Below are 16,273 nucleotides of genomic sequence, written 5' to 3'. Positions count from 1 at the left end.
GTCACCCAATTTCCCCGTGAATATTTTGTTCAACTAGACGTACGAGGTGGAGTGACCAGTGTAGAGATATCTCTTCGAATAATACTCTGCATTTTTCCCCCCCTGAAGTTTCAGTTAATTTTCTCATCAGGAACATCTGTTCAGCTCTGTATGCATGCAGGGGGTTTCCCCCGGCAAGATAGTACACCGTTCTGCAGCAGGGGTTTTACTAGAAGAATAATTTGCTAATGTAGCTTAAGAGACAAAGAAGCCCTCCCAGACACACATGAAACGGTGCTGAGGTCTTCCTGCGACCTCTCCAGCAGTGCCGAGACTCTTTCCCCTTCCCTGCGCTTGCAAAACCACCCATGCTTCCACCTAGCTTTGGACTCACCAGCTCCAACACCGCTCCCCACGGCTCCCTCGCCCCTCAATTGCAACAGGATGAGACTAATGCTGTGCAACCTGCAGTGGCATTCAGGCCCTGCATGGCCTCCATGCATTCCCCCTCCTCTGACGTGGTGAACTGCTATGGGAAACCTCGATAGCTTGCAATGGAGGAAAAGGCCATCAGTGCTGGTCGTAGGATGGGAGACCCCACAACATCACCCTAGGTCCAGGCATTGCAAGTCCTGGGAGTTTCCAGTTCCAGGAAGAGCAAGGGCCAGGGCAAGGCAGCCCCAGGATCTCCTCTGGGTCCCAGCCATGGTTTAGCAGCAGAAAGGGGCATTTTTTCCTCTCCCTCCCCCTTGCCCTGGGCTGTCTTACCTTTCCTGCAGGGGCAGTCTCAATCCTTACATAGCTGCTCTCGGCCTCTGTCTCCGAAGCCTCTCCCAACCCCGCCAGGGCTCTGCCTACCTGCAGCCTAACCTGCACTCATTCACAGCACCTGCTTCCTCCTGGAGGGCTTGCTCACAGCTGGGGAAGGTAATAAGGCCTTACATTAACCCTCTCCAGGTCATCACCCTGCTGGGTGTAGATACCCCATCACTGGGAAGTAGAGCAGAGCAAAGTTAAGCCTCTCCTCCCATTCTCCCAGCAAATGAGTGACGGACCTGGGTAAAGCACCGGATTCACTACCCATGGCCTCCATTGCTTTCCTAGACCAAGACAGGCAGTCAACAATGCACCTGCAGCATTAAAGAGAAGCACCCTTCAGTCCCATGCACCAATCTCAAACTGCAAACAAAGCTTCTAGGTCTTCTTCTTTCCAGGGAATAAACAAGGAGTCAAATAAAGACCTATTTTTGGTAAACCGAAGTTTTTAACCTGGCTCGAGTGCAGTCTTCCTCCACACAGACCTTTCCTTTCCTCTTCCTCCCCTCATAGAGATGTCAGCAGGGCTTTGTATATTCTCCTCAGTCATTTATTCTCTGGCTGCCTGGGCCTCCCGGACCCAGAAAAGACAGATCACATATGCCACTGTGCTACTCAGGCTTACCAGGGGGCAAACTTCAGACCCTTGTAGTTAAATAAGGATGCTTGAAGCTGAGAGCAGCCCCTAGTCATGACTTGAAAATTATAGTCCCCTCCCTGGTGAGAGGATAAATGGTGGCTGTGGGTCATTACCTGCCTGTCCACATTAGCTCTGAGGTCCTTTGTCAGCCTCTGATTTTCCTAAGCTCACCGTAGAGCAAGTCAAAGTCTTTTGCGAGTGTTGCAAACCTCCTGATCCAACTGCAATCTTCACTCAGGCCAGGACCTGGGAAACAGATGTCTTTAGAGAGATGATCTTGTCAGTGGATGAATCGATTCCCATCCTCCTTGCCCTCAGCAGCATTCACCATGAGATGCGGTGGAGGGCCAGTACCAATGGGAAAATGCACCTGCATCGCTTCTGGAGCGCGGTGCTTTCTGGGAATGGTAGAGGATGCTGCAGGCCATCGCTTCAGCCGTGCTGGGTACCCCAGACACATCGCTTTTCATTGGCTTCCCAAAAACCCTGAACAACCTCAAGATCTCAGTCCTGATTTTAAAGGCTTTTGAAAGACCACCCCGGCTCCCTCAAGACCACCTACCTGCTCCGACTGAAGACTATGCTCCGGCACAAAGGGCCTTTTCACAATAAGGACAAGGAGACAACCTCCACAAAGGTTGTGTTATCAGCTCTCCCAGGAACTCAGGACCGTTGCAAACCTCCTCAGCTGTGAGGCACATTTTTTGGTCTTGGCTTCTCCAGTATCACGCTAGAGGGAGGTGTGCACGTCCTGATATGCAGAACCCCTCCCAAAACACTCCCCTGCATACGGTTCGGGGTGAGGAAGAAGAGAAACAATCGTGCAATAGATGTTTGTCGCATTGCTGAATGCATGGCTGGAAGGCACGCAGACACGGTGGTGATGAGCACAATGCAAGACCCTAATCAGGAGGGAGCACAGCAGGGGGATCATGAAAACTCTTGGGGTGATGTGAGCTCTGCACGTCCTGTCCAAAGCACATTATGTCCCATGAGACAAAATTCATCCTCATTTGACCCTTGGTCAGGGTCTCACATGGGGAAGGACAGTGCTGCCCACCCCCATCTGCTCCTCCTCTACCAAAGCTGCGATGGCAGACTTGCTCCCACCCGGCTCTTTCCTCCCGTTTCCTTTCTAGCTGGCAACTCTTGCAGCCGAAACCAGGAATTTACTCCTGCTTTTGAGTAACACAAGCCCTCGTGGTGGAAATCAGTTCCTTTTCTACCCTCGCCACGTGCCGTCAGGCTGAGCGCGCTCTGGGCAGCGACCGCTGAAGTTTCTTCCAAACATGGATTTGATTTGTGTCGTACACGAAACGAACGCCTAGATGGAGCTGACCTGCTCGTGTTCAGCTGGTTTGCAGCTGAATAAGCAAAACAGCTTTTTGCTTTCTGCCTATTAGGACAATTACATTGATTTCCCCTGACTGCAACCACCACTGATCCTTACAAACAGGGAGAGAAAGAAATCAATGCATGCAGCGTGTTCAGGTAGTGGCTGGGTGCCGTGGAAAGGGCTGTTTGCGCGCTCTCTCCTTTTCATCTCTCCCTCTTTCTTTTTCTCCTTGCAGATCTGTATGATGGGTTAGTCCTGCGCAGGGGCCCTCATTATTAGACGTCCACAGTTATTCAGTTTTCTAAAGATGTGTTACCTTGGGGAGAGAGAGGTGGATAATGAAGCGAGAAAGATCCACTAGTGCCTGTGAAGGTGACATTTGGATCTCAGCAGAAGGAGAGGGTGGGGGAAAGGAGCCGGGTTTGTGGTTTTTTTCCACGCTCTAAAGTCCGTTTCCTTTAACTTCAAGTCGTTGGTCCATTTGCTGTTGTCAAAATTATTAAGGTCACTCACAGCTCCTAGGCTCAGATGCTGCAGATGGGATTTAGCGCCTTAAAACTGATTTCTAGGAGACGTTACGTAATGGACTGTCCTCACCAAAAGTGCAGGGCACCCAAAACGCGATCGGCTAACCCTCCTTCTGCAAGTCGGGGCTTGCACGGTGGTGGAAGCCAGTTCCCCCACGCCGATTTGGTTCGTTTCATCTTGTCTCTGGGACAAGAGGTCGTATATTGGGATTTCGATCGGCACGGGAGCTCAGGCTGGGATGTCTCGTGGGCAGATGCTGCGCTGCCAGTGCCACCCTGGTCTCCTCATCCTGGTACGCTGCAGTGGGAACTGACAGTCAGTCCTGATGGCAGAGTCAGGAATAACCCAGCAGACCTGGTGATCATTGTCTCGCGGAAAGGAAACAAACCAACCAGACCCTAAATCATCCACGTTGTGCCTTCAATACTGATGAGCGCAGAACGGCTGCCGCACACAGTCAGTTCATTGCCAGCGTCTGACTCACTGCTTCATAAAACGCTCCAGGCTAGCTCAAGAAGGAGAGACACTAAATAAAACCATGACCCTGGTACTAACAATTAACTTGGTCAAGGGCAGTGAAATTGGTTTATGACATGATGCTCTGCCGGCTGCCAAGAGACTCGGACAATGCAAATGAAGTCAGGGACTCAATGCGTCCATCACCCACATGGGAGTCAGCGCTCATTTCTTTCTCCGTCTTTCTCCCATCCTCTCCGTTTTAATTTGGCAGCTGCCTTTCTCATGTGAAAGACTGGGGGGGAAAGACTGGGTGGTCAACCAGAAGGAACTGAAAATGCCTTGTATCATTCAGGAGAACAGCCAATAAATGCGAGGTAGAGCTCAGCAGCCTGCTTTGGTCCAGAAATCCTAAATTCACAGTCAGTGCTAATGGTGGTGATGAAATGATGCAATGGAGCAGGACCTTTGAGGTTGGTGACGATGAAGTCCATAGGTAAGAAATGTGAGGTCCAGTTGAATCCCCTTCCTAATTGGGGGCCTGGTGTGCTTTCAGAAAGCAAGCAGTTAAAATACTAAATGCAAATTGCCTTTGGTGTCTTCTACCCCTAAATCCTCTGCGACAGCCATCCTGGAGATACAACTTCAGCCCCTGATCCTCAAGGTCACCGAGCAATATTTGTTCAGCCCCAGAGACCTAGTAGCAGATGCTCTCACGCAATTTTTTCTCATCAAGCTGTATGCACTTCAGCCAAGGCTTGCTGAGACCTAACGCAATGTAGATTTGGGGATCACCGTAATAGGTAGATGTCAAGGACAGCAGCGGTTTGTCCAGTGATGGGTCTCTCAGCTACGAGGCTCGAACTAATAATAAAAAATACAGTTCCTTGAGATGACACCAATGGGGTATGTCACGGGTTGAGAGCACAATGCCAGTCACACCAAAGACACTGTGTGTTGGCTTGTTCCCACCTCAAAATCCCTTTGGCCTACGCTGTTTTCAGCCATTTCGGACTCTTCTGAGCACTCGTTAACTTTGTGTCCTCTCCCCCCAACTCTTGTCCCTCACCGCAGGACTACCGGGTGAACATTTTCCTGCGGCAGCAGTGGAACGACCCGCGGCTGGCGTATAACGAGTACCCGGACGATTCCCTGGACTTGGATCCATCTATGTTGGACTCCATCTGGAAGCCCGACTTGTTCTTTGCCAACGAGAAAGGGGCCCATTTCCACGAGATCACCACAGACAACAAACTGCTCCGAATTTCCAGGAACGGCAACGTCCTCTACAGTATCAGGTGAGGCAAATAAAGGGGAGAGTCTCTGCGGGAAGGGGCAGAAAGGAAGGAAAGAGAATTGGCAGGGAAAAAAAAAATTGGGAAATAAACAGAGAACTAGCAGTCACCTGGGAAGTGAGCTGATTGGGACGTTTTCTTCAACAGAAAACACAGATTCAGCTAACGCAAAACGTTTAGGAGAAAACAATCCGTTTTGGCAAATGTCCTAACTTAGGAAAAAGTTTGAAAAAAATGGAAAATGCCATTTTCCTGTTGAAAATTATGTTGGTGTAAAATGTACATTAGTTACGGTAAGAAAAAAAAAATCAAAGTGTTTCAGAATTATTGGGAAAGAATAGTTCAATTGACTCAAACCATATTTTTTTTGTGTCGTTTTAAATTTTTACTTAATGAATGATTTTGTCTGACTTTGGACACCGTGAGAAAGTCTGATCTCTCAAATTTTTTGAGGGATGGCAAAACCTTAAAACCCCAGACCTCCCTGGACCCAGAGGTTTAAGTCCCAACAAGGTGACTTGCAGCCCCCATGCAGGTAAAATCCAAAATGACGGCATTAGGATGCAAAGCTGGTGGCAGCAAATGCTGTCCTTTGGCTGCTTATGTCAGATTTTACACTCAGTTTTTAATTGTGTGACTAAACCTGGATGGGATGGGGTTCAGTGGTGTGCCATAGGTCTTCTACCCCACTCTCTCGGGTTTCACAGGCCTTGAGAGCCTATAACCTCCTTAAGTACTTTGGTGTGTTGGAGCAGCTTGCATGTCTGTAACCCCGAGAGTTATTCAGCAGTAGCAAGACACAGCTACAAGTAGGGTCTCCCATGCTGGACAAGTTGAATGGTAGAGACCAGACTAAGAGAAACACCCTGGTCCTCCAAGTTGACACTTGGCCATGAGGTCAACAACCTTATCTCATGAAAAAAAGCCAACAGTCTGGAACCAAAACTTCCACCCCAATAGACTTTAAAAAAAAATAAGTTTAATTAGGCCAAGAGAGATGCCCTCCTGCTCTTAAAGCTCAGGTGCCCATGCTGCAATCGGAGCAGCTGCGGTATCCAGCATCCTAACAACGTTATGCTCCCAAATACCCACAGATTAGTTGGAGTGTTTTGCTCCGGGCAGAAATGGCTTTGACTATCACAGAGACCTCAGCTTTCCAAGTCCGAAGGGAAAAGAAAATCAACCATCCGCTCTGAAATGCCTTCCAAAGACGTGGGCAAAGTACAGTGAATAAAACTGTTCTCTTCTGGCCTCCTTACAGCCAGGCACGCTCGTTCTCCCCGGGGTTTTCAGGTTTCTGCCCTTTTCGAATGGAGCTCTGTTGACGAAACACCTTATGTAACACTCCTGTCGCATGTGTTTATGTAAATGAATGTTGTGTGCGAGTGCAAGAGCATGCACACATTACGAAGGGACCTGTATGTTCAAAACCCATCTGCATTCACATGCAAACACACGCAGGCGTGTGCGTAGACCGACTGAGTGAAATCAAACTAGAATTTCAAGGGGCTTTGCCACAGTCGTCAGCTGTAAATATAAGCTAGCAGGAAATCCTCTCTCAGACCAGACGAAGGGTGCTTAAAGACCCCATATCTGTCCCTTAGCCCTCCCAACTATATAAGTTGGTCCGATAAAAGATATTACCCGTCCAGCCCCTCAAACCTGGATTCCCCCAGGAAAGGTTTCAGTTTCAAAGAAGCCATGTTATCTGACCATAGAACAGAATTCATACAGACTCCTAGCCTGAACTTGGTGTCTTTTTCTCAACATGACTCCTCATGACCATTCCTCTGTCATATAAGCATAGGAAATGAGGGTTGAAGGGACCTCAGGAGGTCACATCTAGTCCAAACCCCTGCTCCAAGCAGGATCAACCCCAACTACATCATCCCAGCCAAGGCTTTGTCTACCTGGGTCTTCAAAACCTCCAAGGATGGGTAGCCTGGGCCAGTGTTTTGCTACTGCTACTGGGTCCCTGCCCATTTCAGTGGATCTGAACCAATTGTGCTGCTCCTACTTTAACAGACACCGATGGGCACTGGAGGGTGTTTTGTCATTCCCCCATCTCTCTCCTCTTCCCAGGATCACACTAACGCTGGCATGTCCCATGGACCTGAAGAACTTCCCCATGGATGTCCAGACGTGCATCATGCAGCTGGAGAGCTGTGAGTACAGGCGGTTTCCCCTCCCGAAAGTGAATCACCAGCCTCCCTCTGACTAGGTGCAGTCAGGGTCTCCGGGCCAAAGCTGGGGCCCGTTTCCCTCCTTGCCTGCATCTCTCACGCAAGAGCACAGGCACAAACCTGTTGCTCACTACAGACCCCCTCCATCCTCTATTTCTCCTTTCTCTCTACTGATCTCCCTTTTGCCCCTGTACCTAGCAGGAAACCACTCGCAGTTCTCTCTTCACCCATTCCCGGTCACAATTCCCAGCTGATCCAGGCACCGTTATGACCACTCCTGCCCACCCGGGTACACAAGTTTCCACGCTCAGGTCTGTCTCGGCAGCACACAAGCCCAAAGCCTATCACAGAGCTTGCAAGAGATTTTTCCAGGCTCCTGCCTTGCACCAGGGCTGCAATACCATCCTTTTCTGGTTTGCATGAGAAAGCTCACAGGTCCCATCCCACCCCTTCTCTCGACAGTCGGCTACACAATGAATGACCTGATATTCGAATGGCAAGAGAAAGGTGCTGTGCAGGTCGCAGACGGCTTAACGTTGCCTCAGTTTATCCTGAAGGAAGAGAAAGACTTGCGGTACTGCACCAAGCATTATAACACAGGTGAGTCATGGGGCACCAGCACCATGCGTTAATAATGACTGTGCTAAGACTAGCAATGCACGGCCTTCCCCCACCACATCTCCCCTGCACAGGAAGAACCCTTTTTAAGCCAGGAAAGCCAAATTTCAAAGAGCCATTGCGTGCGGATGCTGGGAGACTCCCATGCCCTACCGGAAACTCCTGTCTTTCTCAGGCAAGTTCACCTGCATAGAAGCCCGTTTCCACCTGGAGCGCCAGATGGGCTACTACCTGATCCAGATGTACATCCCCAGCCTGCTGATTGTCATCTTGTCCTGGATCTCCTTCTGGATCAACATGGACGCCGCCCCTGCCCGCGTGGGCCTGGGCATCACCACCGTGCTGACCATGACCACCCAGAGCTCTGGTTCCCGAGCATCGCTGCCCAAGGTATGAAGCTCACCTGTGCCTCACGGGGGAACTGCAGTGACTGGGGAAACTCATTCAAACCTGCTCACTTCGCATTTTGGGCTAGGTCGCATGCACCCATAATACCTATCCGCAGAAGTGGCACTAGTGGCTGTCTCTTGGTCGCTCCCAATTCAGGGAACAAGAGAGAGCCATTTGAATTCAAGCAGATTGGCTGTAGCTTATAGAAGGAGCATTGCAACTCAGCATCACCACAGCCCAGCAAACATCTCACTCACACCCCCTTACCCCCAGTACTGGCTTTCAGATTCACGGTAATCACCTGCATTCCAGGATCAGTATAAAACCTGACCCACTAAGAAGAAAATATCTTTTTCCTATCATTCGGTTTACAGGGGGGACAACTCCTGAGCTAAGCACAACTCTGGACTGCCGGGGCAGTCAAAGCACACAAAGCATTATGTTTGCGGGCTAGTGACATTAAAAAAATATTCCCTGCATTTGAAAAGAAAGCAGGTATTTACGGTTGTGAATCTAGACTTTTGAGAAGACTTTCTAGACTTTTGAAATGTCCCCTGCATTTGAAAAGAAAGCAGGAATTTACGATTGTGAATCTAGACTTTTGAGAAGACTTTCTAGACTTTTGAAATGTCCCCTGCATTTGAAAAGAAAGCAGGAATTTACGATTGTGAATCTAGACTTTGGAAAAGACTTTCTAGACTTTTGAAATATTCCCTGTGTTTGAAAAGAAAGCAGGAATTTATGATTGTGGATCTAGACTTTTGAAAAGGGGGGTGTAGATGCGGCAGTGCATCATCACATATAAAACAGCATCTATTTTTCTCCAGTTGAAAAGAAACTAGAAGCTGTACTAATTGGGCAGAGACTGAGGGCTGGATGATTCGGTGTAAGATTGAAGCAAAAAAACAAGGATAACTTCATTGAAGTGAGTTAAAAGCCATCTGCAGGGTTGTGAAATAGAAGCTTCATTACCAGGAGCAGGGAACAGGGCGCAGAATTGCAGAGCAAAGGCTAGCTTGATGGGTGGAACAGGAAGACCATTTAAATGTCTCAGTCTCTCGCCCTGTCTCCACCGCCCAGGTGTCCTACGTGAAGGCCATCGACATCTGGATGGCCGTGTGCTTGCTGTTCGTGTTCTCGGCCCTTCTGGAGTACGCTGCCGTCAACTTCGTCTCTCGGCAGCACAAAGAGCTGCTCAGGTTCAGAAGGAAGAGGAGGCACCATAAGGTAAGACACAAGTCATGCAAAGTACAGATGGGACCAGTGAGTCCCAGCGCTCTCAGCCCTCAATATCTTCCCATGTGGCCAGCTGGATCCAGTAAGTGGCACTCAGAGAAGTCCCCATTTATATAGAGACAGATAGGAGGGACAGGGAACAAAACACCTGGTGGGCTCAACTGCTTGTGGTTCCCCCGTCGAGACTCATCTTGGGTGCGGTCCAGTCCAGATAAAGGGATGCCTCTCTAAAAGGTTATGAGCAACTTCTGTAGGCAGCAATGCTTTGGCAGTGCTTGCAGAAGTGCTCCTGGTTGAGGTGGGGGGGAGAAAAGCGGGATGGCAAACCCCAGGGAAGCAGCCTCCTGTCCGTAGGCTGGAGGTAAGTGAGATGCTCTTTGCTTGCACTAACCCTGTGCTCAGAGGCACGTGCTGCTCAGATTGGTTGTAAGCTTCATCTCTCAAGTACCCCCACCCCCCCCAAAAAAGCTTTATGCCTATTTCCCATGGCTGAAGCCAACCAGAACAGGCACACGTCAGGCAAAACCATACTGTTTTACTGTCCCACGAGTAGTGGTGGGATCCTTTTGTATGTGCCCACCACAGAGATGCTGAATCACACAATAAGTTAGAGAGAAATGCAAAGATGGATACAGCCAGAGGCAGGGGACTATGCCTACTGGGCTCAGGACAGCACTGTACCCGGGCACATAGGCAGGCTGACAGATAGTACAGGTGTTTTCAAACGTAATAGGCAGGTGAGGTTCATCTCCCACAGTGCAAGCGTATGGCCTCTCTTGAAAGATAAATCTACAGCTGGTGTAAAAGAGTGAGATGGGCAGAGAGTCATGTCTGGCGAGTCCAGCCTTGATTGCAGAAGCAAAGGAGTCAAATCAAACCCATCGTGAATTCAAATCCCAGGTCGGTAACTTATAGATTCATAGATTCATAGATGTTAGGGTCAGAAGGGACCTCAATAGATCATCAAGTCCGACCCCCTGCATAAGCAGGAAAGAGTGCTGGGTCTAAATGACCCCAGCTAGATACTCGTCTAACCTCCTCTTGAAGACCCCCAGGGTAGGGGAGAGCACCACCTCCCTTGGGAGCCCGTTCCAGACCTTGGCCACTCGAACTGTGAAGAAGTTCTTCCTAATGTCCAGTCTAAATCTGCTCTCTGCTAGCTTGTGGCCATTGTTTCTTGTAACTTCTAGGCCATCTACTGCCGCGCTGTGCCTCAGTTTCCCCATCTGGGTGCTTAGCACTTCTTACCTGTACGAAACCCACTGAGATCCAAACGCTATGTAAGGGCAAAACATAAAAGCCATGGAAGCCAACGGCCCGCCTCTGCTAATGGCGTAGGATCAGGCCCTTGCTGGTTCAATAAAAACCAAGCCCTTTCTGGTCTTGCGGGAGTAGGGAAATGCCTGCTTAATAGTCTCAGCTAAAACCTCCCAGCGCTGATGCCTCATCATGCCTTCATCTCTTAATCCCGACTGAGGCATCTCGCTTCTACCGAGCCAGGCGGAGGCATGCAGACCGCCCTGGAGGACTGTTGATAAAACAATCATAAAATCACTAGTCGAATGATCATTTGGAGCACTACGTTTGCCAGGGACCTCCCACCGAGCACCAGGCTGCTCGGCCAATCCCCGCCTCACCTCTCTGTGGATTTAATTGGAGCCACGCTTAAACGAGCCCGCTCGCAGCAAAAGGAAGACAACAAGGTTTGTGCTCCTGTTGCCAACCCGCGGAGCTGACTGCGAATATGCAAATGGCCTGGTAACGCCAGGCAATGTTTTGAGATCTCGGTCTTGTTCCAGGCATGAGACATCAGCCTGCCACAAAGCAATGGATTAAAAAAGGGCCTTGGCTGAAGGGCTGATCCAACTGCTCCTTCGGTGCAACCCCTCAGCTCAGACAGATGTTCCCCAGTGGCTACCTAGGGTTCAAGCCATGCTAGCCCCTTTAGCCTCTGCTCCAGTCGCTCGACCCAAATTGCTATCGCTAGCCATGCTGCATGCTGCACAGGTGCATAAACACAGAAAGTAGAAGCCTCTGGCTTCACCTATTTTCATGGCACTTAGCAATGGACACGTTGGCTTCCCTGCCTGCAACAAAATGCCTTTCCAGACTTCATTCCTCTCCCTGAAGTCTTCACTCTGAACTCATTTGTGTATAGGACACAGCTGGTCTGGTCATACTGCTTGCAGCTGTACCCTGCATGCACCTTGCATGTCTGAACCCTTGCCCTGGAGCCAGAGGGGCTGACTATCTAGTCTGTATGCCAACAGATCGCAAAACCCAAGTTATCATTCAAAGGGGCCTGTTTCATCCTTTTGCCCTTGCAAACAAGGCATTTCTGTCTGCAAAATGGGTATGCAGTGATGCAAACTGCAAGTGCAAATGAGACAGACAGGCAGTTTTTGTCAGCATCAGCCTGCAGGTCTGTACTTTCGTAGGCATCAGTGGAGGAAAGCAGCCCACACAGGCTGCAAAGCCGGGAAAAATGTGAATCCAGCGGCTCTTTGCTCTTTCCTCATTTTTCCTGTGCAGAGAATGATGTGCTTTGAGAAAATCCCTGAGTGCATGTGCTATCACATACATGCCAGAGCAAGCTGAATGCAGAACTCATCACAGATCTACTTGGGCCTAAACAGACCGATTTGGCCACACTCCTTACTCACGGGTGCAGAGTACCAATGATTCGTGAAACTGCAAATGATACCTGAGACTTCAAAAAATATTCCACAACCCCCCCGAGCTTTGCTGATTATAACACTCCTAGCTATTTACCCAGAACTCCCTTTCTTCTTCTTCTTCGCTTAAAAAAAAGGCACGCAGAAGTAATGCCACATCACCATCACTTTCGAACAGCAAACCATCACAGGGACCTGCTTCCGGACCTGTTTCTGCCCCATAGCTCCTTTGTCCAGCTGGCCACTGGCAAATACGTGCTATGGTTTAGGAAGCTGAGAATGACTCTGATGCCTGTGCATGTTTTCTACCCCTTTAAGGACCGGACTACTTTGGCCTGGCACAGCTCTGGGGGACTTTTCCACCCTCTGCCGCCAGAGGCTAACCCCAAGAAAACCTGCTTGCTGCCTCATCGGCTGCTCTGTTTCCTTTTCATTGCCGTTCTCTGCCCATCCAAGACATTTGAATTAGAAAGAGGTAAATCTGGAGACACAATGCTCCCCCATACAGGATGAATTTGCAGAAAACTGAGCCTGGCTTATAAAGGATGAGAGGAAAGGCGAAATCTGCAATGAATATTATTTGCAATAAATTATCTATATACACGCACGCACACAAGTCAAGACTCCCCGGTTAGGACTGACTTGTGCACCGAATTTGCATGGACGTATATACACACGCACACAGTTTCTATGCATCTAATTTTTCAGGGAAGGCTGCAGGTTGTCAGCACTGCTGGAAAAAGCAGGCATAAGCAATGATGTAAAGGGCATGTTTGATATTAAGACGCTCGGGTGCACTGGAATCTCCAGCTGGAGAGGGGATACGTGTGCGTAGCTGTAGCAAGAAACCTTTTGAATCCTCCAGGAGATGGTGCAGGTGGAAGCCTGCCCCTGTGGCACTCGGTATTTCACTCACCTGTCCTTCCAGCCCAGCTCTTCCAGGCAGAGAATTATTAACCTGCAGCCCTCGGCTTCTTGCTTTGGTTCTCTGCCACCTGCCGGCAACCGCAGGAATTAGTCACCTCCCTGTCGCAAACCTGAGCCCGGCGATGCTGTCTCCTAGAGTCAAGCAGGAGATGAGAGACTGAAGTAATTTGAAGATTAAAAAGTCACCCCCTGCTTTGAGACTTATAGCATCACAGAAAATGAGTCTGGAAGGGACCTCAGGAGGTCACATCTAGTCCAACCCCCTTCTCAAAGCAGGACCAGCCCCAAATACATCATCCCAGCCAAGGCTTTGTCTAGTCAGGTCTTTAAAATCTGCAAGGATGGAGGCTCCGCAACCTCTCTGGGTAACTTGTTGGAGTGCTTTATTACCCTCCTTATGAAAAAGTTTTTCCTTATATCTAACCCTTGTTGCAGCTTGAGCCCATTGCTCCTTGTCCTGTCATCTGCCCCCACTGAGACCAGACCAGCTCCATCCTCTTTGCAACCCCCCTCAGCTGAAGGCTGCTATTCAATCCCCCTCGGTCTTCTCTTCTCCAGACTAAATCAGCCCAGTTCCTTCAGCCTCTCCTCACAAATCACGTCCCTCATCCCCCAAACCATTTTTGTTGCCCTCCTCTAAACTCTCTCCAATTTGCACATATCCTTTCTGTAGTGAGGGCCCAAAACTGGACACAGGACTCCAGATGTGGCCTCCCCAGCGCTGAATAGAGGGGAAGAATCACTGCCCTCCATCAGGTGCCTCTCCCCATTCATGTCCAAAGTCTCATCCACCAGGGAGCAAAACCCACCTAAAAGCTGATGAACCGCATTTCCCAGCAACTCTATGCTCTAAAAGTTTGCCCGGTCAATACACTGGAGTCTCCTTCTTTCTGGAGTAGGGATAGTTATTTCTATGGACTTCGGCCTGTCTCCAGTCTCGGTTCTCACCGAGGCCAGAGCATAGTGAGCCGCTGGGGATGCAACCCATGCTTTGAAGACAAGCAGGCTGCTGTTGTGGGAACACCCATCCCTGATCTGGGCTGGTTCTCCCGCTACGGTACATCACTTCCTTCCCCCTGAAGCGATAGGTTTTTAAGGGACCTATAGGACTAGGTTTCTGGAACCGATAGGAGAAACCTGGTACCACCGCAGACATCTTGATAGAGAAGCTGATGAGTGTAACAACCCGCCCATCCTCACAGAGGCACTGCAAGAGACAAATGCTTTCCGGGGTGTGAGGTCTGCCATGCTACGGTGCTAGAAAGGGACCTCAGAGACAGATGGACAAGGGAGGAGAGGTGGGGAGCCACAGAAATGGCCCATCCAGGGGCAGGAAGCAGGCAGGGCCCATGGGTAAGTCACGCGCTGCACCAGCTTGTCAAGGCTTTGCCTTTCACTCTTGGCTGTCCTCCATAGCGACCCGGCGGCGACCGTGAGACCCATCCGTGCTGCGCAGCTACGAGCCCGCGGTAGGGGCCATCCATAAAAAACACTCTGCAAAAAGGAGCAGAAGGTGGATAGGGGCCATTTCTAGAAAGACGAGGAAAGAACCAGAGCGGGCGGCTGCCGGAGCATGCCACGCATAATAGTTGCACATGTCTAAACTCCTAAGTAAGGGCTGAGAGATTTGTGACGCAGAGTTAAGAAGCACCTTTCCAAATATTAGCATGGGCAAGCGATTCGCACCCGTGAATGAGCACCGAAAGAATTGGTTTCCAAACTTTGGTTCTGTGCAACCAACTGACTGCCTTAGTTTGAGCGCGCCGCTGCAATTCTCCATGCTCCGGCGCCCCTCTCCTTCGTAAAGCAGGAAAAAAAGGGGCCTGTGCTTATGGACAAGGTAGTATCCACATATTGGATCACACAGTGCAGATCTTTGACTGAGCGCAGAATAACAGTACATTGAGGAGAGGAGGAGGGAAGTCCTCACTGATTCATTTGATGAGAAAGAAGAGAGGGCAAAGGCAGGAGAAGGCTTGTATGGGCAGCTGGAAGAGAAGGGAAGATGGGTTCACTGCTAATTCCTGAACCCCAGCAGAGGTCTTTTTCATGGATGGCTCTTAACACCTGCAAGTCCATGTAACTCCATAGGAATCGTCCCAGGGCGGCACTGACTATCCGAGTTACATGGAGCCCGTTCCTTCTGGGCGAGCCGAAAAGAAAAGAAGGTGTAGACAGGAGCTGGGGGGGAGGGACAGAAGCAAAACAGGGGATGTGAATAAAAAACCCACAATGCAACCCCAAAATGACTGGCTCTGAGGAAAGCCGAGTCCATCCCGCTTTCCAAAGGTGGCTGGATCCCCTGATTTGCATCTGTGTGGAAGAAAGTAGCACCCCTCTATAAGGCTGCTCTCCTAAGACGAGGGGGTTCTCCAACAGGGAGAGGCTTGTTCCCAGGGGAGTAGCAGGCGATCAGCGGAGAGCCTTATAGCAAGGGTGCACAGTCTATATCTCATTTTAAGTAGAGCCCTATGCTGAATCTGTTCCAGGAGGATGAAGCTGGGGAAGGCAGGTTCAACTTCTCCGCCTACGGGATGGGTCCTGCCTGTCTCCAAGCCAAGGATGGCATCTCCGTCAAAGGCGCCAACAACAACAACACAGCCAACCCGGCCCCACCGCCTTCCCGGTCCCACGAGGAGATGCGCAAGCTCTTCCTCCAGCGAGCCAAGAAGATCGACAAGATCTCACGCATCGGCTTCCCCATGGCTTTCCTCATCTTCAACATTTTCTACTGGATTATCTACAAGATCGTCCGCAGGGAGGATGTTCACAACCAGTGAGCCCGGCCGCATTGTGGGAGGAGAGGAGAGGCAAGAGCGCGATCCTCTATACACATGTGCAATAGCAATGCAGCGATGCATGAATTTAAGAATGTGGCAATATCTATTTAAAAAAAAAAAAAAAGTGGGGGTGGGGTGGGGGGGTGGGACTTTTCAGTACATGAACTGAGGATTCGGGGGGTGGGAAAGAAGCTTTCATGAAACGTGAGTTGGGGGATTGCAGGGGGCTAGTTTTACAGCATAGGAAGGTCAGGATTGCTTCAACAGCAGTCCAAGCAATGTAATATATTAAATATATATCCATGCTTAATTATAATGCAAAAAAAAAAAAACAAAACAAACCCCCCCCCAAACCAACCACCCCCGCCCCTACCAAAAAAACCCGACAAAATCCCTCTTTTTTTAGCCTATTAA

At 49.8% G+C, this 16,273-nt stretch overlaps 1 protein-coding gene and 1 long non-coding RNA gene across 3 annotated transcripts in view; one reads left to right on the top strand and one right to left on the bottom strand.

Moving 5' to 3' along the window:
• LOC109283426 (uncharacterized) overlaps nt 1-871 on the bottom strand; it is a 161,845-nt gene extending 160,974 nt beyond the window's left edge. For both annotated transcript variants that reach the window (XR_009454828.1, XR_009454829.1), the window contains exon 1: nt 748-871. This is a non-coding gene — a long non-coding RNA (uncharacterized LOC109283426). The remainder of the gene's footprint in view (nt 1-747) is intronic.
• The window catches only part of GLRA1 (glycine receptor alpha 1), a 29,310-nt gene extending 13,359 nt beyond the window's left edge, over nt 1-15,951 (top strand). The window contains exons 3-9 of the mRNA XM_059712926.1: nt 4,830-5,053; nt 7,133-7,215; nt 7,696-7,833; nt 8,027-8,241; nt 9,322-9,468; nt 12,622-12,627; nt 15,569-15,951. Coding sequence (XP_059568909.1) covers nt 4,830-5,053; nt 7,133-7,215; nt 7,696-7,833; nt 8,027-8,241; nt 9,322-9,468; nt 12,622-12,627; nt 15,569-15,859 — 1,104 coding nt within the window. The 3' untranslated portion in view covers nt 15,860-15,951. The remainder of the gene's footprint in view (nt 1-4,829; nt 5,054-7,132; nt 7,216-7,695; nt 7,834-8,026; nt 8,242-9,321; nt 9,469-12,621; nt 12,628-15,568) is intronic.
• Nucleotides 15,952-16,273: the final 322 nt, after the last annotated feature.

This window comes from Alligator mississippiensis, chromosome 9 (genome assembly GCF_030867095.1).
Source record: "Alligator mississippiensis isolate rAllMis1 chromosome 9, rAllMis1, whole genome shotgun sequence".
Classification (NCBI taxonomy): domain Eukaryota; kingdom Metazoa; phylum Chordata; order Crocodylia; family Alligatoridae; genus Alligator; species Alligator mississippiensis.
This window is presented reverse-complemented; position numbering and strand designations above follow the sequence as displayed.